General features: G+C 46.0%; 1 protein-coding gene across 1 annotated transcript in view; it reads right to left on the bottom strand.

Moving 5' to 3' along the window:
- EFCAB8 (EF-hand calcium binding domain 8) overlaps nucleotides 1-23,111 on the bottom strand; it is a 68,382-nt gene that overhangs the window by 1,288 nt on the left and 43,983 nt on the right. Inside the window, exons 22-26 of the mRNA XM_039318913.1 lie at nucleotides 20,080-20,238; nucleotides 16,238-16,406; nucleotides 14,355-14,487; nucleotides 11,816-12,017; nucleotides 5,050-5,148 (exon numbers count right to left, since the gene is read on the bottom strand). Coding sequence (XP_039174847.1) covers nucleotides 5,050-5,148; nucleotides 11,816-12,017; nucleotides 14,355-14,487; nucleotides 16,238-16,406; nucleotides 20,080-20,238 — 762 coding nt within the window. The remainder of the gene's footprint in view (nucleotides 1-5,049; nucleotides 5,149-11,815; nucleotides 12,018-14,354; nucleotides 14,488-16,237; nucleotides 16,407-20,079; nucleotides 20,239-23,111) is intronic.

The raw sequence follows: 23,111 nt of genomic DNA, 5'->3' as shown, positions 1-23,111 counted from the left end.
GCTTGAGCAGGGGGTTGGACTAGAAGACCTCCAAGATCCCTTCCAACTCTGTTATTCTATTCTATTCTATTCCATTCCATTCCATTCCATTCTATTCTATTCTATTCTATTCTATTCCATTCCATTCTACAATCTATTCTATTCTATCCCATAATTCTATCCTATCCTATCTTATCCTATCTTATCCTATCCCAGTGGTTCTCAACCTTTCTAATGCCGTGACCCCATAATACAGTTCTCCATGTTGCGGTGACCCCCAAGTGGGTGTGGCCACCAATAAGAGGGAGTAGGACAGCTAGGGAAAAGGGAAAAAAATGGCGGACAGCGTGGTTTGGCGACCCCCGTGAAATGGTCATTCGACCCCAAATGGGGTCCCGATCCACAGGTTGAGAACCACTGTCCTGTCCTATCCTATCCTATCCTATCCTATCCTATCCTATCCTACTCTACTCTACTCTACTCTACTCTACTCTATTCTATTCTATTCTACTCTACTCTATTCTATTCTGCAATCTATTCTATTCTATTCTATCTCAAAATCCTATACTATCCTATCCTATTCTATTCTATCCCATAATTCTATTCCATTCTATTCTATTCTATTCTATTCTATTCTATTCTATTCTATTCTATTCTATTCTATTCTATTCTATTCTGAAATGATCCTTGGCTCCATTTGTTGAGAAAAGTATAATTTTATTAGAAGCCCAGAATATTGCAATACTGCATAGCCAGAATTCAGAATCATGTGCCAAAATTCCCAAGTTCAACGTTTCCCTCCCTTAATTGCCTCTTATCGCTCTCAAGCCCCTTCCAGCTCTATTCTATTCTGTTCTATTCACACACCAATTATGTTCAAGCAAATGTTTTCAGAATGATCACTTCCGATGTTGGTTGGTTGGTGTGCAGCTACATTCTTCTCCCAGCCAGGTGGCCTTAAAGCAGCATTGCAGGGAGATACAGAAGTTACTTTCACTTTCCCACAAGCATTCCCTCTACCATCTATACTCCCCAGAGTTCATAGCACATTGTCACTGCATGGCAAGACTACAGTGACTGCTCTGGGCCATGGGGTGAGTCTACCATTAATTCTTCGTTGTTCTGGTCCAAACCTGCTTTAATCCTGCTTTCTCAGACAGATAAACTCCAAAGAACGGGATAATATTCAGATTATTTATTCCTCAGGAATCTCAGACAATAACTTACAGTCAAGAAGAGTTCTTCTGATGAACATATCATAACCTTCTCCGTTCTTCCGGTGAAGAATTAATGGTAGACTCACCCCATGGCTCTTATGGACACATCACCTCATGTCTGTCTTCACAATGGCTTCTACATACACGAAGCTAGGAAGTACTGCAATAAACTTGAAACCCTCCTAATGACTTGATAAACTATAGGATTAACTGACCGCTAAGACTACATTACTCATAAGCCATCTCTTAAGGAAAGAGCATTTAACCCTTTAGACCCTAAACCTTCTAACATACAGTTCTCTCAATGATACAACATTAACCTTGTAAATGCTAAACACAATAACACAGTCCTCAAGTATATACTCTGGCCAGATGATTACATAACTGGTCCAGCACAGTGACAGATGACATGCACCCAGGGTCACCATGTGGTCATTCCCACACACACACACTCCCACCTCAGATCATCAGCCACACTCAGATCACTTTCCACCCAACATGGAGGAACAACCTGTTCTATCCCAGCCTATTGCCGACCTTGTTAAAGGCACAAGGACCAAACCCCTTTTGATAAAATAGGCTTTAAAACAAAACAAACCCCTTTTAATATGGGTGACAAACCTGCCAAATAGTCCAAAACACAAACAGCAAAACTCAAGTCCAAAGGAAGGAAATAGTCCACAGGAAACACGATGCAAACAAAAGAGAAGTCACAAGCAAGACGAACAGACCAGGATTCCAAGAAGCACTTTGCAAACGGTTGCCTTCAGCAACCAGCACCGCCCACACCTCCTCTTTTTATACAGCAGTCCCAAGGCGTTGCCTCTCATTGCCTTATCCTTTTACCCTGGAGTTGCTGTATGGACTGCTGCTGATTTGCTCTCACTAATTGACGACGTGTGCGTGCATCCGTTAGCATGTCCATCAGGTGTGAGTCCTCCGAGTCTGACTCATTCTCCTCACACAGCTGAGCTTCATCAGGAGCACGACTGGAGGGTCCAGGCTCTGCATCCAACCGTGAGTCCTGTAATTCATCCGAGCCTCCCTCTGCCCCTGATGGCCCTTCAAATGCCTCCTCCACCTCCTCCTCAGATTCCTCAGACTCAGCTGTTGGGAGCACAGGCTGGCACGGAATCACAACAAACACAACCTGTTCTTTGAAAGGCCCAGATATCTACCCCAAAGACGCTTTTTTCCAAAAGGCAACTGAACTTTCTTGGGATTTTTTTAAAAAAGCATTTTGCTTCTCAAGTATAACAGAACAGAATAGCAGAGTTGGAAGGGACCTTGGAGGCCTTCTAGCTCAACCCCCTGAACAAATAGGAGACCCTCCACCATCTCAGACAAATGGCTATCCAGTCTCTTCTTAAAAACCTCCAGGGATGCAGTGCCCACAATTCCATGTGGCAAGCTGTTCCACTGGTTGGTTGTCCTCACTGTCAGAAAGTTTCTCCTTAATTCCAGGTTAATTCCCATTCTTTTATTAAAAAACCTCCAGTGTTGGAGCGCCCACAACTTCTGGAGGCAAGTCATTCTAGTGTTTAATTATTCTCACGAACAAAGGAAATTTCTCCTTAGTTTCAGACAGGTTTCCTCTTTGATTAATTTCCATCTGTTGCTGCTTGTCCTGCCTTCTGGTGCTTTGGAGAATAGGTGGACCCCCTCCCATCTTCTTTGCTGGAGCCCCTCAAATATTGGAAAACTGCTATCATGTCCTCACATCATGTCAGAACTTGGTGAGAAATGAAATGTTTTCAAAGAAAAAAAACCCAAAGAAATCCAGTTGCCTTTTGGGAAAAAGCAACTTTGACTTGGAAGATTGAGTGTCTCCATAGACAGCCAGACATCTGGTGGATTTAAAGGAATAGTAAAGCTTTACTGGTGACAATGCACACCTGCTCTTTTTTACAAATGCACATGCCAAATGTACACACACACACACACGCACACCATTTTGGTAAGGCCACACTTGGAATGCGACATCCAGTTTTGGTCACCACGATGTAAAAAAGATGTTGAGACTCTAGAAAGAGTGCAGAGAAGAGCAACAAAGATGATCAGGGGACTGGAGGCTAGAACATATAAGGAACGGTTGCTGGAATTGGGTCTGTCTAGTTTAACGAAGAGAAGGACGAGGGGGGACATGATAGCAGTCTTCCAGTATCTCAGGGGCTGCCCCCAAAGAAGAGGGAGTCAAGCTATTCTCCAAAGCGCCTGAAGGCAGGACAAGAAGCAACGGATGGAAACTCATCAAGGAGAGAAGCAACCTGGAACTAAGGAGAAACTTCCTGACAGTGAGAACAATTAACCAGTGGAACAACCTGCCTCCAGAAGCGGTGAAAGCTCCAACACTGGAAGTTTTTAAGAAGAGACTGGACAGCCATTTGTCTGAAATGGTGTAGGGTTTCCTGCCTGAGCAGGGGGTTGGACTAGATGACCTCCAAGGTCCCTTCCAATTCTGTTATTCTGTTATTTAGTGAATGGCTTGCCTTCAGAAGTTGTGGATGCTCCAACACTGGAAGTCTTTAAGAAGAGACTGGACACCATTTGTCTGAAATGGTGTAGGGTTTCCTGCCTGAGCAGGGGGTTGGACTAGATGACCTCCAAGGTCCCTTCCAATTCTGTTATTCTGTTATTTAGTGGAATGGCTTGCCTTCAGAAGTTGTGGATGCTCCAACACTGGAAGTCTTTAAGAAGAGACTGGACAACCATTTGTCTGAAATGGTGTAGGGTTTCCTGCCTGAGCAGGGGGTTGGACTAGATGATCTCCAAATAATAATAATAATATTTAGGGGTTGATACAAAGAGGAAGGGGGGGTTTCCACCTGCTCTCCAAAGCATCTGAAGGCAGGACAAGAAGCAACCAAGGACCCCACAGTCTCCTCCTCCTCCTCCTCCTCCTCCTCCTCCTCCTCCTCCTCTCTGCAAATCCCCCTCCCTAGCACTAATGATGTTACCTAGTTGGGTCATGAAATGTCTACAAGAAAACCACCAAGCTCAGAGAGCACCAAGGACTCCACAGTCATGTCCTGCTCCTGCTCCTTTTCCTGCTCCTCCTCCTCCTCCTGCAAACCCCCCTCCCCTCTGGAACTGATGATGTTCCCTAGCTGGGTCATGAAACGTCTGCAAGAAAACCATCAAGCTCAGAGAGCACCAAGGATCCCATAGTCATCCTCCTCCTCCTCCTCCTCCTCCTCCTCCTCCTCCTCCTCCCTACAAATGTCACTCCCTTCTAGATCTGATGATGTTACCTAGTTGAGTATGTAATGTGTGCAAGGAATCAAGCAAGCTCAGAGAGCATCAAGGACCCCACAGTCCTCTCCTCCTCCTCCTCCTCCTCCTCCTCCTTTTTTTCTTCCTCTTCTTCCTCCTCCTCCTCTTCTTCTTCTTCTTCTTCTTCTTCTTCTTCCTCCTCCTCCTCCTCTCCCTTCTAGCACTGATGTTACCAAGTCAAGCAATTAAATGTCTCAAGAAACCCAAGTCCAGAGAGCATCAAGGACCCCACAGTCCTCCTCCTCCTCCTCCTCCCCACGCATACTCTACTAGCCCTGATGATATTACCTTGTTACCCTACAAAACGTCTGCAGAAAAGAAAACCCAACCAAGATCCAAAAGCGCCAAGCATTCCAAAATCCTATCAAAAACCTTCCTTTCGGTGATAACGTACAACGAAACACAAAACTGTCAACCAGAACAGAAATGACCTCTGGAAGCCAGGCTTAGAAGATGGTGGGACCGGGAACATCAGTGAACTCCCCACCCACTTGAGAAGTTGCCTCCTGCGAGTTGTGGGCCACCAAAGAGACGTTTTGAAGTCTCCACCTTCATCCAAAGCTCTCTTTACTCTGCTCACCTGGTCCTTGTTGGCCACCGAGGCCTTCACCTCCGGAAGCTGCTTCAGCAAAGGCCGACGCCCCTTCTGCTTGTAGGAGTGACCCAGGATGTCGCTTTTCTGCAGACACATCAGAGGATGTTGCTCAGGCATCTCCTGTAGCTCAGGATCCCACCACCAGTTTTCCCCTAATCTTTTCCGGGGGGGGGGGTGAACTCCAACAGCTTCATGGAACATCTCACCCTAATGATCTTCCAAAGGTCTTGATCTTTCTCCCCCACCCCCCAAAGTGTAGCAGGGTGCTGGTAGAGCTTATGTACTTATGGAGCGTGACTTGTCTGGCGTCAGGTGTGAAAGGTCAGGTCCATCCTTAAAAGTCCAGTTAAACCAGTGGTTCTCAACCGGTGGGTCGGGACCCCATTTGGGGTCGAACGACCATTTCACGGGGGTCGCCAAACAACGCAGTCCGCCATTTTTTTCCCTCTTTTCCTTAGCTGTGCTACTCCCTTTTATTCTATTGGCTTTTGAAAGCCAATAGAATAGACTCTCTTGGATAGAGTCCCTGATTGGATCTCCATTATATTTATAGGGTATTATACTCTATTTAAACCCCATTCCAACTCTGATCGGGTTGCTGGAACGTGCTACATTCCACCAGCTGCTGCTTAAACTGTAAGTTTTGGGAGAATCCACCAGGAAAGTAGCAAGGCCCTGATTGGATCTCCATTATATTTATAGGGTATTATACTCTATTTAAACCCCATTCCAACTCTGATCGGGTTGCTGGAACGTGCTACATTCCACCAGCTGCTGCTTAAACTGTAAGTTTTGGGAGAATCCACCAGGAAAGTAGCAAGGCCCTGATTGGATCTCCATTATATTTATAGGGTATTATACTCTATTTAAACCCCATTCCAACTCTGATCGGGTTGCTGGAACGTGCTACATTCCACCAGCTGCTGCTTAAACTGTAAGTTTTGGGAGAATCCACCAGGAAAGTAGCAAGGCCCTGATTGGATCTCCATTATATTTATAGGGTATTATACTCTATTTAAACCCCATTCCAACTCTGATCGGGTTGCTGGAACGTGCTACATTCCACCAGCTGCTGCTTAAACTGTAAGTTTTGGGAGAATCCACCAGGAAAGTAGCAAGGCCCTGATTGGATCTCCATTATATTTATAGGGTATTATACTCTATTTAAACCCCATTCCAACTCTGATCGGGTTGCTGGAACGTGCTACATTCCACCAGCTGCTGCTTAAACTGTAAGTTTTGGGAGAATCCACCAGGAAAGTAGCAAGGCCCTGATTGGATCTCCATTATATTTATAGGGTATTATACTCTATTTAAACCCCATTCCAACTCTGATCGGGTTGCTGGAACGTGCTACATTCCACCAGCTGCTGCTTAAACTGTAAGTTTTGGGAGAATCCACCAGGAAAGTAGCGGCCCGCGCGCCTAACGGCGCGCGAATTATATAACTATATAACTAAAAATCACAAACAGTAGCAGTACATTCAGGGCAAGTGTGTCTGACATCCCCTGTATCTAAGATGTCCGGCTTAGTTCAGTGCAACACCTGCTTTGCAGCCGTCCTTCGCAGTACCCTTTTCAAACTTGGAAACTGTCCTATCTGTAAACAAATCACTAGCCTACAAGGACAGATCATTTACCTAGGGTCTGTAATCCGTGCTCTTCGGGCAGAAATTAGGTGTCCAGTTCAGCCCCTCTACTCTAGTAAGCCTCCCTGCTATCAGCCCCCTTTACCACAAAGATCCTGCAGGAAAAGGGCAGTGTGGACAACCGTGGGATCTGGCAGGGTGAGAGCTGTGAACCATAAACACAAAGCTTTCGCTGTGTCCCTGCACAACAGCTACAGTGCTCTTGCTGACCTTAATAGGGACATTAAGGAGACTGGTAAAGGTATTTGTGAAGATAACTCAAATAAGCAGGGGATTGTGGTCCGAGATGAAGAACTAGATTTTGATAGGGAGAAGTGTGAATCAGGTATTGCACATCAGTCATGCAAGAATAGAAAGGCTCCCAAAAAGAGAAGCTACCTTCTGGTAGGTGATTCAATTATAAGGGATGTAAATTTAGGAAAGGACACAGAGGCTTTGAAAGAGGTCAGGTGTCTTCCAGGTGCTACTGCCAGTAGGGACAAGAAGCGTATTTCTAAAATAATCAAGAATGGCAGCAAGGACTGTGATGTGGAGGCTATTGTACACCTTGGCACTAATGATCTGTCCCAAAAAGATGTACTCTCTGTGCAGAATGATTTCCAGAGCTTGGGGAAGGAACTTAGCAGAATAGGCTGTAGGCTTACTTTCTCAGAGGTTTTACCAGTGTATAAGGAGCAAAACGGAAAAGGCCAGCGCATAGCACAATTCAATATGTGGCTAAAGGAATGGTGTAAAGGGGAAGGCTTTGGATATATTAGTCACGATGTCAGTAGCTGGTCCAATCAAAAGATGTACAAAAGAGATGGTTTGCATCCATCAAAAAAAGGGACTGAGTTACTCGGCTATAAATTCACAGATTTTCTGGAGGGAAATTTAAACTAAACAGCGGGGACAGGGAGTTAATTGATACGGAACAACCCTGTCCCCGGCAATTTAAAAACTATAGGGCTATCAGTGCATGTAGCACAGATGTGTGTGTGGACAAGAATACCAACCTTGCTACCAATCAAAATGAAGCCTCTAATAGCGAGTGCCATATAAAGTGCACTAACCAAATAGGTGGTAAGACAATAGGGGAACTCAGGCACCACACAGGTTATGTAGAAAGGAAACACAGGGCCACCCACAAAGGACTCAAATGTTTATACACCAATGCACAAAGTATGAACAGCAAACAGGGTGAACTAGAAATTCAGGTTAATGAGGGCAGATACGATATTGTTGCCATTACGGAAACATGGTGGGATGAAACTCACACATGGAACACACAGCTAGAGGGATTTAAATTATTTAAAAGAAACAGACCAAATAAAAGAGGAGGTGGAGTTGCTCTCTATATAAGAAATAACTACATCTTCACAGAAATAGAGTACAACAATGATAAAAACTGTCTTGAATGCATTTGGGTCAATATAAAAGGGGGGGGGAATGACATTGCCATAGGTGTATACTACAGACCACCCAACCAAACAGAGGAAATAGATGAACTTTTTGCTAGTCAGCTAACTAAGGTATGTAGGAAGCACATCACAATAGTAATGGGGGACTTTAACTACCCTGACATCAACTGGGAGACAAACTCCGCACCAAGTGGAAGATCAAACAGGTTCCTGGCAAACCTAGCAGACAACTTTGTCTCCCAAAAAGTAGAGAATGGAACTAGGGGATTAGCCATTTTGGATCTAATTCTCACTAACAGAGATGAAATGATAGACGGTGTTGGAGCCATAGGAACCCTGGGAGGAAGTGATCATGCAATATTAGAATTCAACATTATAGAAGCACAACCAATAGAACACAGTCAAACTAGAGTCTTGGACTTCAAGAGAGCTAATTTCAATAAACTTAGAGAGGGCTTGGGAAGGATTCCATGGATGAGAATCCTCAAGGGGAAAACAACTCAAGAAGCTTGGGAAATTTTGAAAAATGAGATAATAAAAGCACAGTCTAGCACAATACCAACAAAGAGGAAAAATAACAGCTCTCAAAAGAAACCAGCATGGCTGCATAAAGAACTCTCTGACAAATTGAAAGATAAAAAGGACAAGTATAGAAAGTGGAAAGAGGGGAACATAACTAAGTCAGAATATCAGCAAATAGCCCGAGCCTGCAAAGATGAAGTGAAGAAAGCCAAGGCTCAAAATGAACTGAGGCTTGCGACCAAAGTCAAAAATAACAAAAAAAGCTTCTTTCAACATGTAAAAAACAAGAAAAAAGTGAAGGAAATGATTGGTCCATTAGTGGGTGGAAGTGGCAAGAAGGTGACAAGCAACAGGGAGAAAGCAGAACTATTTAACTCATTTTTTGCATCTGTCTTTACACAAAGGGAAAAAACAGACCAACCTATCAAAAATAGTGCCACAAAAAACAAAACAGAAACACAAGTTAAGATAGGCAAGAAAATCGTTAGTGAGCACCTGTCCAGCCTAGATGAGTTCAAATCGCCAGGACCAGACGGATTACACCCCAGAGTTCTCAAGGAACTGGCAGATGTGATATCGGAGCCACTGAACTATATTTTTCAAAGATCCTGGAACACAGGGGAACTACCAGAGGACTGGAAAAGAGCTGATGTAGTTCCCATCCTCAAAAAAGGAAAAAAAATGGATCCAGGAAATTACAGACCTATCAGCCTGACCTCAATACCTGGGAAGATCCTGGAAAAGATAATCAAACAACGAATCAACGAACACCTAGAGGCAAACAAAGTCATTACTAAAAGCCAACATGGGTTTGTCAAAAATAGATCATGCCAGACAAATCTTATTGCATTCTTTGACCAAGTGACAAAATTAGTGGATCAGAGGAATGCTGTGGACATAATTTACTTGGACTTCAGTAAGGCATTTGATAAAGTAGATCACAACCTACTACTTGACAAGATAGAAAAATGTGGGGTAGACAGAACCACCACCAGATGGATCCGTAGCTGGCTGACCGGCCGTACTCAGCGAGTGGTCCTCAATGGAACTGCATCTATATGGAGGGAAGTGTGTAGTGGGGTGCCCCAGGGCTCTGTTCTGGGCCCAGTACTCTTCAACATCTTCATCAACGATTTGGATGAAGGGATAGATGGGGAACTCATCAAATTTGCAGACGACACCAAGCTGGCAGGAATAGCCAACACTCCAGAAGACAGGCTTCAGATACAGAAGGATCTGGACAGACTTGAACACTGGGCACTAACTAACAAAATGAAATTCAATGGTGAAAAAAGCAAGGTTCTACATTTAGGCAAGAAAAACCAAATGCACAAGTACAGCATAGGTGGCACCATGCTCAATAGTAGTAACTGTGAGAGGGACCTCGGAGTCCTAGTAGACAATCACTTAAATATGAGCCAGCAGTGTGCTGCAGCTGCCAAAAAGGCCAACACAGTGCTAGGCTGCATTAACAGAGGGATAGAATCAAGATCACGTGAAGTATTAATACCACTCTTCAATGCCTTGGTAAGGCCACACTTGGAATACTGCATCCAGTTTTGGTCACCACGATGTAAAAAAGATGTTGAGACTCTAGAAAGAGTACAGAGAAGAGCAACAAAGATGATTAGGGGACTGGAGGCTAAAACATATAAGGAACGGTTGCGAGAATTGGGTATGTCTAGTTTAACGAAGAGAAGGACAAGGGGGGACATGATAGCAGTATTCCAATATCTCAGGGGCTGCCATAAAGAAGAGGGAATTAAGCTATTTTCCAAAGCACCTGAAGGCAGGACAAGAAGCAACGGGTGGAAACTCATCAAGGAGAGAAGCAACCTAGAACTAAGGAGAAACTTCCTGACAGTGAGAACAATTAATCAGTGGAACAGCCTGCCTCCAGAAGCAGTAAATGCTCCAACACTGGAAGTTTTTAAGAAGAGACTGGACAGCCATTTGTCCGAAATGGTGTAGGGTTTCCTGCCCGAGCAGGGGGTTGGACTAGATGACCTCCAAGGTCCCTTCCAACTTTACTACTATTACTATTACATTTGAACTGCCTGGATTTCTGATTTCCTGCGCTTACTATTGGCTTTCCAAAGCCAATAGGAATTGTCCAGGCTGTCTCTGCCCTGCTGAGCCCACCAAAAGTCCCATTCTGCAAACGGGGCTGCACCAGTTGAGTAGTCCTTGACTTACGACCAGTTGGGGGTCGCGGCATTAAAAAGGTTGAGAACCACTGAGTTAAACGAATGTATTGCTAATCATCTAAAAAGCAGAGACGTCACCCTGCCAACAAAAGTGCGTATAGTCCAGGCCATGGTTTTCCCAGTTGCAATGTGTGGCTGGGAAAGCTGGACCGTAAGAAAGGCTGAGCACCAAAGAATGGAGGCCTTTGAACTCTGGTGCTGGAGGAGACTCCTGCGAGTCCCTTGGACTGCAAGGCGATCCAACCGGTCAGTCCTAGAGGAGATCAACCCTGATTGCTCCTTAGAAGGCCAGATCCTGAAGCTGAAATTCAAGTCCTTTGGCCACCTAATGAAAAGGAAGGACTCGCTGGAGAAGAGCCTGATGCTGGGAAAGATGGAGGGCGAGAGAAGAAGGGGACGACAGAGAAGGAGGGGGCTGGATGGAGTCCCTGAAGCAGCAGGCGTGAGCTTCAATGAACTCCAGAAGATGGTAGAGGACAGAAAGGCCTGGAGGAACGTTGTCCGTGGGGTTGTGATGGGTCGGACACGACTTCGCAGCTAACAACAACATTGCTAATCATGGCAATGCACAGGAATGTTCTCCATTAATAATTGGCACCTGCTAGGAGTTAGATCAAAGTCCAAGGAATTCAAGACAGGTTGGACTTAGTTCGCGGCCATGTAGGGATTCTAGGCTGATGCCTCTCTTGACTCCACCCCCAATTTCTACCCCTCCTTCGCCTACATTGGGACACATCAGATCTTTTTTTTTTTTTGTAAAATCGAAGCCTGGGGTCCCCAATCTGTGGGCCATAGCCCGCTATCGGCCCGTGGCACTCATCCCCACTCGCACTAGTGCCATGTCGGCATGATGAAAACAGGGCCACGCGTGGCCGAAAACAGGGCGCTGCCCAGCAAAAATGGGGCACCACACGGCAAAAACAGGGCAGGGCCAGTTAGAGCCACACGGGTGCATCAATGTAAATGAGCTCACCTTCCCAGACTCCTCCCACTTCTGAAAGGACGCCTCGATTTGGTCGTCGTTGTACTGGGTCATCCGGGTCTCCTTCTGGATGAGGTCCTGCATCCTCTCCACGCCCTCGATGCTGAGGGAGGACTTGGGGCTCAGGAGGTCCATCAGGAGGGACTGCTGCCTCCGCTGCTGGCTCAGGGTCTTGACGATTTTGCGGGTGCTCCTGCGGGGAGGCCGAGTGGAAGGGAAGAAGGCACCGTGAGCGCCTGGCCGAAGCTCCCAGGATTCATAGAATTCGGAAGATGGGATCTAGAAGCCTCCAACACTGGGAGATTGTTGAGAAGAGATTGGACAGCCGTTTGGCTAAAATGGTAGAAGGTCTCCTACCTGAGCAGGGGGTTGGACTAGATGACCTCCGAGGTCCCTTCCAACTATTCTATTCTATTCTATTCCATTCCATTCCATATTTTCTACTCTATTCTATTCTATTCTATTCCATATTTTCTATTGTTCTGTTCTATTCTATTTTATTCTATTCCTTATTCATTCTATTCTATTCTATTCTATTCTATTCTATTCTATTCTATTCTATTCTATTCCTTATTCATTCTATTCTAGGGGTGTCAAACTCAATTTCACTGAGGGCCACATCAGCATTCCGGTTGCCCTCAGGGGGCCGGGTGGGTGTGGCCAGGGTGGGTGCAGCCTACTGGGTGGGTGTGGATGGAGTGGGTGTGGCCTACTGGGTGGGTGTGGCCAGCTCAACATCATTCGCATCAAGGGTGCCTGTGGGGGCCTGGGCAGGAGTGGGACAGATCTGAGGGTCTCTGGCAGAAGGGGATGGGACCGGGGCAAGGGCCAAGGCATGGTTCACTGGAGGAGCCTCACTGTTCCTCTCAGGCCATGCGGGGGGGGGAGGCTTATGGAGCTAAGACTGAATGTGTTTCAACACAGATGGCCACCACAAAATTGTACATTGGTTCCCGGCCGGCCTGGGCCAGGGCCAAGGCAGCGGGGCCGTTCCCTCACTGTTTCCAGGATGGCTTTGCGGACAGCATCTGACCTCCAGGCCTTGTGTTTGACATGTCTGTTCTATTCCACCTTCTATTCTATTCCATCTTCTATTCTATTCCCAATTATTCTATACTATCTTCTATTCTATTCTATCTTCTATTCTATTCCCAATTATTCTATTCTATTCTATTCTATTCTATTCTATTCTATTCTATTCCATTCCATTCCATTCCATATTTTCTTTTCTATTCTATTCTATTCTATTCTGTTCTATTCTATTCTATTCTATTCTATTCTATTCCATTCCATTCCATTCTATTCCATTCCATATTTTCTATTCTATTCTTCTATTCTATTCTATTCTATTCCCAACTATTCTTTCTATTCCTATCCTATTCTGTTCTATTCTATTCTATTCTTATTCTATCGTCTATTGTAGTCTATTCCCAATTATTCTATTCTATTCCATTCCATTCCATTCCATTCCATATTTTCTATTCTATTCCATTCTATTCTATTCTATTCTATTCTATTCTATTCTATTCTATTCTATTCTATTCCTATTCCCATATTCTATTCTATTACTTACCTATTCTTTTCTATTCTGTTCATTGCATTGCATTGCATTACATTCTAGAAGGAACCGTGGAGATCTTCTAGTCCAACCCCCCCCCTCAAGGCAAGAGACCTTATACATCCCAGTCATTTGGTGCTTTTCCATCTTTTCTTGAAAACTTCCAGTGATGGAGCATCCACAACTTCTGGAGACAAGCCGTTCCACTGAAGAACAGAATAACAGAGTTGGAAGGGTTCTTGGAAGTCATCTAGTCCATCCCCCTGCTCAGGCAGGAGACCCTATACCATTCCAGACAAGGGGCTGTCCAGTCTCTATTTTAAAAGCTCCAATGATGGAGCAAGCACAACTTCTGGAGGCAGGCTGTTCCACTGATTAATTGTTCTCTCTGTCAGGAACTTTCTCCTTAGTTCTAGGTTGCTTCTCTCTTTGGTTAGTTTCCACCCATTGCTTCTTGTCCTGCCTTCAGGTGCTTTGGAAAATAGCTTGACTCCCTCTTCTTTGGGGCAGCCCCTGAGATACTGGAAGGCTGCTATGCTATCCTGTCCCCCCTTGTCCTTCTCTTCGTTAAACTAGACATACCCAATTCTAGCAACCGTTCCTTATGTGCTTTAACCTCCAGTCCCCTAATCGTCTTTGTTGCTCTTCTCTGTACTCTTTCTAGAGTCTCAACATCTTTTTTACATCGTGGTGACCAAAACTGGATGCAGGATTCCAAGTGTGGCCTTACCAAGGCCTTGTAAAGTGGTATTAATACTTCACATGATCTTGATTCCATTCCTCTGTTAATGCAGCCCAGCACTGTGTTGGCTTTTTTGGCAGCTGCAGCACACGGCTGGCTCCTATTTAAGGGATTGTCCACTAGGCTTCCGAGATCCCTCTCACAGTTACTACTATTGAGCAAGGTACCCCCTATACTATATTTGTGCATTTATATATGTGCATTCTGAGCCAAGTGGCCTATTTACTCACTCCCAGTGGGGTTGCCGGCCCTCATTGAGAACTTTCAGCGTGTGTAGGGATGCCACGTGACGTATTTCCTCAGGGATCTCTGGTGGAATTAAGTGCGATATCCCCAGGCTCCACAACGACTGCCCGAAGGTCCCTAAGTGTCAAACCAGAAACAAACTTTATTTAATCAGAATAGAGCTGGAAGGGACCTTAGAGGTCTTCTAGTCCAACCCCCTGCTCAAGTAGGAGACCATCTATCATTTCAGACAAAAGGCTATCCAGCCTCTTCTTAAAAAATCTCTCGTGATGAAGCATCCACAACTTCTGGTGGCAAGCAGTTCCACTGGTTAATTGTTCTCACTGTCAGGAAGTTTCTCCTTAGTTCCAGGTTGCTTCTCTCCTTGATTAGTTTCCATCTGTTGCTTCTTGTCCTGCCTTCAGGCGCTTTGGAGAATAGCTTGACCCCCCCCCCTCTTCTTTTTGGCAGCCCCTCAAATATTGTTCTGGAGGTCCATTTAAAAACTTAAGTGGACCTCCAGAACAGAATTTGTGCATCATCACTTCCTATTGAAGTCCCACACCAGGCAACCACGACCCAGAGGTGTCTTCAAAACAGAACTTTTGATTTTAGTCCAAAAGGTTTCCCAACACTGCGCAGATGTTTCCACCATTCCTTAGAACAGGGGTCTCCGAATTTGGCAACTTTAAGGCTTGCGGACTTCAACTCCCAGAATTCCGCAGCCAGCATGGAGACCCCAGCCGTAGAAGCATGGCGAAGACCCAGCCTTTGTAACTAAAATAAAGGCAGGCATGTTTTCTTGATTTATGTGGAATCCCAATTTTCTTGGTGCCAATGATACATTTATCAGCTGCAGATAGGCAAGACGGATAGCAGAGGAGATGTGTAGCTGAGAGAGGAGGAGGAGGAGGAGGAGGAGGAACGACTGTGGGTACTCTGTGAGCTTGGTGGTTTTCTTGCAGACATTTTATGACCCAACCAAGCCATGTCATCAGTGCTAGAAGGGGGTGGGACTTGCTGAGAGGAGGAGGAGGAGGAGGAGGAGGAGGAAGAAGAAGAAGAAGAAGAAGAAGAAGAAGAAGAAGAAGAAGAAGAAGAAGAGGAGGAGGAGGAGGAGGAGGAGGAGGAGGAGGAGGAGGAGGAGGAGGAGGAGGCGGAGGAGGAGAAGAAGAAGAAGAAGAAAAGGATAGGCAGGAGGAAGGAGGCGGAGGAGGAGTGGTGGTGGGGGAGGGGGGGAGGAGGAGGAGGATATCGTGGAAAGGGAGGAGGAGAAGGAGAAGGAGAAGGAGAAGAAGGGAAGAAGAAGAAGAAGAAGAAAGAAGAAGAGAAGAAGAAGAGGAGGAGGAGGGAGGAGGAGGAGGAAGGAGGAGGAGGAGGAGGCGAGGAGGAGGCAGGAGGAGGAGGAGGAGATAGTGGAAAGGGAGGAGGAGAGGAGAAGGAGAAGAGAAGGAGAAGAAGAAGAAGAAGAAGAAGAAGAAGAAGAAGAAGAAGAAGAAGAAGAAGAAGAAGAAGAAGAAGAAGAAGAAGAAGAGGAGGAGGAGGAGGAGGAGGAGGAGGAGGAGGAGGAGGAGGAGGAGGAGGAGGAATAATAGTGGAAAGGGTGAAGAAGAAAAAAAAGAAGAAGGAGAAGGAGAAGGAGAAGAAGAGGAAGACTACTAGGTAACATCTTCAGCATTATATTACACATTTAATGTCATGTAGAGCAGAGGAACCCTCCCCCAGGAAAACGCACCAAAGGAAAACCAAGGTAGGCCAGTCCAGCTAAAACAGACCAGCTCAGAAGAAGGCCTATGTGGAGTCAAACCCCTTTTCTCATCCTCCTGCCTCACCCCCACCCCAAATTAGCTCCCCCATTTTACCTCCCAGGCCCCTGAAGAGCCCTTACCGACGTGTCTGCCCGTCAACAGCCAGAGTTTGATGGTGCAGTCCTGGCTGGCTGTCAGCACTGCTTGGAACTTTTCCACGTATCGGAGGCTGATTACGTTCTTCAGGTGGCCCCGCCAGGAACTCAGGCAGACAGGAGGGATCAGGGTGGTGACCCAGCCTTCGTGTTCCTGCAGGGGAAAAAAAAGAGGGAGGCTGCAGTGCATTGTGGGAAAGCAGGCCAACCCAGATAGTAATTATTATTATTATTATTATTATTATTATTATTATTATTATTATTATTACAGATATGTAATTACAGATGTGGATGTTTGATGGTATTACAGATATCGTCGCAGGATGGAAGCAGTTCCTAAAAAGGCGGCCTTATTAGGAACTGCTTTCATCCTGTGATGAGTCTGTAATACCATCAAACATCCACGTCTGCCTATCCCAGGTCCTGGGTAAGGACTCGATAGGTAGACAAAATGCCAAATCCAGTCTGAACATCTGGCTGACTGTGCGATGATCCATAATAATAATAATAATAATGAAGTTGGAAGGGACCTTGGAGGTCATTTAGTCCAACCCCCTGCTTAGGCAGGAAATCCTATACCATTTCGGACAAATGGCTGTCCAGTCTCTTCTTAAAAACTTCCAGTGTTGGAGCATTCAGAGCTTCTGGAGGCAGGTTGTTCCACTGGTTAATTGTTCTCACTGTCAAGAAGTTTCTCCTTAGTTCTAGGTTGCTCCTCTCCTTGATTAGTTTCCACCTGTTGCTTCTTCTCCTGCCTTCAGGAGAAGAGCTTGACTCCCTCTTCTTTGGGGCAGCCCCTGAGACATTCGAAGGCTGCTATCATGTCCCCCCCCTCCTCCTCCTCTTCATCAAACTAGACATCCCCAATTCCAGCAGCCGTTCCTTATATGTTTTAGCCTCCAGTCCCCTGATCATCTTTGTTGCTCTTCTCTGTACTCTTTCTAGAGTCTCAACATCTTTTCTACATTGTGGTGACCAAAACTGAATGCCGGATTCCAAGTGTAACCTTACCAAGGCCTTGTAAAGTGGTATTAACAGTTCACGTGATCTTGATTCTATCTCTTTCTTAATGCAGCCCAACACTGTGTTGGCTTTTTTGGCAGCTGTAGCACATAGTTGGCTCATATTTAAGGGATTGTCTACTAGGACTCTGAGATCCCTCTCACAGTTACTACTATTGAGCATGGTTCCACCTATACTATACCTGTACATTTGGTTCTTCTTTCCTAAATGTAGAACCTTACTTTTTTCACCATTGAAAAGGGGGGGGGGGAAATGAGACGAAGCAACCGTCGTAAATGCGGGAAGTTCTCATCTCACGACACTCCGCAAAGTCACCGTCAGAAGTTGCAACAGCCCTGGGAAAAGTGGCTTTTGTCCATTTTGCACACTTACAAACCGTTGCAGCATCCCCACGGGACACGGGATCAAAGTTTGGCAACTGCCTCGTCCTTATGACTTTTATGATTGTACAAGGTGTTCCTCAATTCACCATCGTTCGCTTAGTGACCGTTTGAAGTTAGCACAGGGCTGGAAAAAGCCGCAGGGCCATTTTTCAGATTGACGACCGTTCCCGCATCCCCAGGATCAGAATTCGTATTGTGACAGTCGCAGTGTCCCGTTTTGTGACCTCCTGACAAAGTCCCTTGGGGAAGCTGGACACCCTTCACAACTGGGTTACTAACTCGACAACCCCGCAGTGATCCACTTAACAACTGCGGCAAGACAGGTCATAAAATGGGCTAAAGCTCACTTAACGACTGTCAGCCGCCAAGCAGCCTAATTTTGATCGTGTGACCGGTGGTGAGCGTGAAGACCAGTTTTAAGGCATGTCTTTTAGCACCAGTGTAATTTTGAATGGCTGCTAAACAAATGGCTGTCAATCAAGAACGGCCGATATATTGATCCTGTCGGCTCATTTCTCAATAGGACCCTTTCATAATAACAACAATAACAACAACAACAACAACAACAACAATAATAATAATAATAATAATAATAAAGTTGGAAGGGACCTTGGAGGTCATCGAGTCCAACCCCCTGCTCAGGCAGGAAACCCTACACCATTTCAGACAATGAGCAACAAAGAGGATCAGGGGCCTGGAGGCTAAAACATATGAAGAATGGATGCAGGAATTGGGTATGTCCAGTTTAATGAACAGAAGGACGAGGGGAGACATGATAGCAGCCTTCCAGTCTCTCGGGGGCTGCTCCAAAAAAGGGGGAGTCAAGCCATTCTCCAAAGCACCTGAAGGCAGGACAAAAAGCAACAGATGGAAATGCATCAAGGAGAGAAGCAACCTGGAATTAAAGAGAAATTTCCTGAGAATGAGAACAATTAACCAGTGGAACAGCTTGCCACCAGAGGTTGTGGGTGCAGGAATTGGGTATGCCTAGTTTAATGAAGAGAAGGACGAGGGGGGACATGATAGCAGCCTTCCAGTATCTCAGGGGCTGCCCCAGAGAAGAGGGAGTCAAGCTATTCTCCAAAGCGCTTGAAGGCAGGACAAGAAGCAACGGATGGAAACTCATCAAGGAGAGAAGCAACCTAGAACTAAGGAGAAACTTCCTGACAGGCTTTTAAGAAGAGATTGAACAACCAATTGTCTGAAATGTTATAGGGCAATGGTGGTGAACCTATGGCATGCGTGCCAGAGGTGGCACTCAGAGCTCTCTCTGTGGGCACGCACACGTTGCCCCACCAGAATTCACCAGAGTAGCAAGCACATGGCGTTTGGAAGCGACAGGGCAGGAAGTAAGCGAGCAAGCAGCGTTGGCCCGCTGGGGATGCCCCAAAGATGGCAAGGGACTGACTCCCGCTGCCCTGGCCCTGGCCACGCTCACCCAGTCTGCCGTCACCACTGCAGCCACGCCCACCCAGTGGGCCACGCCCCCCAGAGGGCACCACAACGCTGATGCAGCCCTGGCACTTTGCGATAAATAAGTGGGTTTGGGGTTGCAGTTTGGGCACTTGGTCTCTAAAAGGTTCACCATCACTGGTATAGGGTCTCCTGCTTCAGCAGGGCGTTGGACTAGATGACCTCCAATTTCCCTTCCAACTCTGCTATTCTGTTATTCTGTCTACCAAAGAGAAGGACTAAGGGTGACATGATAGCAGTCTTCCGATATTTCAGGGGCTGCTACAAGAAGAGGGGGGCTCCACCTATTCTCCAAAGCCCCTAAAGCAGTGGTTCTCCACCGGTGGGTCGGGACCCCATTTGGGGTCGAACGACCATTTCACGGGGGTCGCCAAACAATGCAGTCCGCCATTTTTTCCCCCCTTTTCCTTAGCTGTGCTACTCCCTTTTATTCTATTGGCTTTTGAAAGCCAATAGAATAGACTCTCTTGAATAGAGTCTAATTCTATTGGCTTTCAAAAGCCAATAGGAATTGTCCAGGCTGTCTCTGCCCTGCTGAGCCCGCCAAAAGTCCCATTCTGCAAACGGTGCTGCACCAGTTGAGTAGTCCTCGACTTACGACCGGTTGAGTAGTCCTCGACTTACGACCGGTTGGGGGTCACGGCATTAAAAAGGTTGAGAACCACTGCTCTAAAGGCAGGACAAGAAGCAACCGATGGAAAATGACCGAGGAGATAAAATCAAGGACAGAAGCAATCAAGGACAGTAGAAATTTTGCGATAGTGAGAACAATTAATCAGTGGAACGGCTTGCCACCAGAAGTTGTGGATGCTCCATCACTGGAGGCTTTTAAGAAGAGATTGCACAGCAATTTGTGTGAAATGGTACAGGGTTTCCTGCATGACCAGGGGTTGGACTAGATGACCTCCAAGGTCCCTTCGAAATCTGTTATTCTGCTCTTCTACTAACCAGCTGGATTGCTCTGTCTTCTGAGAAAGTCGAAGCAATTCTGCAGTAATCTGGGATTAAGTCACGGAAGGGGTTCCTCTTGGGCGGAGATTCCTCAGTCAGATCTAACTTGGAATCTTCTACTTCAGGGCCTGTGCAGTAATCCATGATGTCCCAGATCTGGAGGAAGAGGACAGGAAGGAGAGGAAGAGGAAAGGTGGAAGAGAAGGAAGAGAAGAGAAGGAAAAGAAGGAGAAGAGAAGGAAGAGAAGAAGAGAAGCAGGAAGAGAAGGAAGAGAAGGAGAAGAGAAGGAAGAGTAGAAAAGAAGAAGAGAAGGAGAAAAGAAGAGGAGAAAAGAAGAGAAGAGAAGAAGAGAAGCAGGAAGAGAAGGAGAAGGAAGAGAAGGAGAGAAGAAGAGACGGAGAAGAGAAGGAAGAGAAGAAGAGAAGCAGGAAGAGGAGAAGAGAAGGAAGAGGAGAAGAGAAGGGGAAGAGAAGGAAGAGAAGGAAGAAGAGAAGGAGATGAGAAGGAGGAGAAAAGGAAGAGAAGGAGAAAGAAGAAGGGAAGGAAAAGAGAAGGACGAGAAGGAGAAGGAAGAAGAGAAGGAGAAGAGAAGGAAGAAAAGGAGAAGAGAAGGAGAAAAGAAAAGAAGGAGAAAAGAAGCAAGAGGAGAAGCAGGAAGAGGAGAAGAGAAGGAAGAGAAGAGAAGGGGAACAGAAGAGAAGGAAGAAAAGGAGAAGGCAGAAGAGAAGGAGACGAGAAGGAGGAGAAGAAGGAGGAGAAAAGGAAGAGAAGGAGAAGGAAGAAGGGAAGGAGAAGAGAAGGAAGGAGAAGAGAAGGAAGAGAAGGAGAAGGAAGAAGAGGAGAAGAGAAGGAAGAGGAGAAGGAAGAAAAGGAGAAGAGAAGGAAGAGTAGAAAAGAAGAAGAGAAGGAGAAAAGAAGAGGAGAAAAGAAGCAAGAGAAGAAGAGAAGCAGGAAGAGAAGGAGAAGGAAGAGAAGGAGAAGAGAAGGAAGAGAAGAAGAGAAGCAGGAAGAGGAGAAGAGAAGGGGAAGAGAAGAGAAGGAAGAGAAGGAAGAAGAGAAGGAGATGAGAAGGAAGAAAAGAAGGAGGAGAAAAGGACGAGAAGGAGAAGGAAGAAGAGAAGGAGAAGAGAAGGAAGAAAAGGAGAAGAGAAGGAGAAAAGAAAAGAAGGAGAAAAGAAGCAAGAGGAGAAGCAGGAAGAGAAGGAGAAGAGAAGGAAGAGAAGAGAAGGGGAAGAGAAGAGAAGGAAGAAAAGGAGAAGGCAGAAGAGAAGGAGACGAGAAGGAAGAGAAGGAGGAGAAAAGAAAGAGAAGGAGAAGGAAGAAGGGAAGGAGAAGAGAAGGAAGAAGAGGAGGAAGAAAAGGAGGAGAAAGGAAGAGAAGGAGAAGGAAGAAGAGAAGGAGAAGAGAAGGAAGAGGAGGAGGAAGAAAAGGAGGATGGAGAAAGAGAAAGAGGAGAAAGAGAAGGAGGAAAAGGAATAGAAATAATAGAAATAATAATACTGACCTTGAGGTAACCCAAGGAACCTCCACTTCTGCTCAGTTTTTCACTTCTTTACATTTTCCCAGCCATTGGATCCGCCAATCCCAGCCATGAATTTGAGTCCGTCCATAGTTCGGCCTTTTTTGAACTCCACGCAGGTAGTCCTCGATTTACGAGGGAGCAGAATTTCCATTGCCAAGCCCAGGAAGTTGTTAAGCGAATCACACCTCATTTTAGGGTTCTTTATGCTACGAGTGTTAAGCTCAATCACGGGAACGGTTACATGGATTTATACTCCTTGCAGACAGCTGGTCATTTGCCTTCTTTCAGAGAGCCATTGAGGCCACTTGGAGGTTTTCCTCTGTCTTCAAGGTCACCCGAGTGGTACAAATGGATGGGGAGCCTTCTTGGAACTGCGGAAAGGACTGGTGTTGTAGACTGGAGATAGAGGATGTCAGATCCCTCCCTACTCAGGTGACCCTGAGGACACTCCAGGTGGCCTCAATGACTCTCTAAAAGGAGGCAAATGACCAGCTGTCTGCAAGGAGTATAAATCCTTCCCTTCCCCACCATCCAGTCAGAACCTGAAGAAGCTTCTCGGATGAGAAGCAAAACGTCTTCAAAAGAAAAACAAGGAAGTCCAGTTGCCTGGTGGGGAATGGAAGGATTTGTATTCTTGGCAGTCCTCTGGTTGTTAATACTCTTTCTGAGAGTCACTGGGGCCACTTGGGCTTTATTTGCTCATCCTGTATCCAAGTGGTCACAACAGCTCCCAGAAAGAGTACTAACGGCCAGATGACTACAAAGAATATAAATCCTTCCATTCCCCACCATCCGGTCAGAACCTGAGGAAGCTTCTGGGATGAGAAGTGAAACGTCTTCAAAGAGAAAATAAGAAAGTCCAGTTGGCTCGCAAATAAAGCCCCTTTGGGGAGGACTACCTCTATGGTGCCATTAAAACAAATCCTTTGCACGTTCTCAAAAGTCAACTTATTTCCAGGTCCAATTTGAGAAGGTCAAGATTCAAGGAGCAGTTTTATGATTCTACAGCCAGTCCTCAACTTACAATGGTTCGTTTATTGACCGTTTGAAGTTGCAATGGTGCTGAAAAAAGTGACATGACCATTTTCCACACATACGTTGTGATTCTGTGCCAGCCAGTGGACCAGGCAGCTGAGTCCGGGGAATCAGAGGAGGAGGAAGAGAAGGGGTCTGGAGAGCCATCGGAGGAAGGCTCTGAGGAGCTCCAGGACTTACAATCTGGTGAAGAGCCTGGCCCCTCCACTCGTGCTCAGGCTGAGACCCAGCCATGCGGGGAAGCTGAGTCAGACTCTGAGGACTCACAGCTAGAAGACATCATGGATGCTTGCAAACCCAGACAGGCAACCAGAGCAGGACAGAGGGAGGCCATAGGGCGACTCCAAGGGAGGAGGAGAAGGCATTGAGAAGCCATGCCTTGGGGGCTGCGTAATAAAAAGGGAAGGCGTGGGCGGTGCTGGTTGCTGAAGGCAACCAATTGCAAAGGACTCAAGTTTCATGGAATCCTGG

Source organism: Crotalus tigris, unplaced genomic scaffold, assembly GCF_016545835.1.
Source record: "Crotalus tigris isolate CLP2741 ecotype Arizona unplaced genomic scaffold, ASM1654583v1 scf7180000021643.52994198:917841, whole genome shotgun sequence".
Lineage (NCBI taxonomy): Eukaryota > Metazoa > Chordata > Lepidosauria > Squamata > Viperidae > Crotalus > Crotalus tigris.
This window is presented reverse-complemented; position numbering and strand designations above follow the sequence as displayed.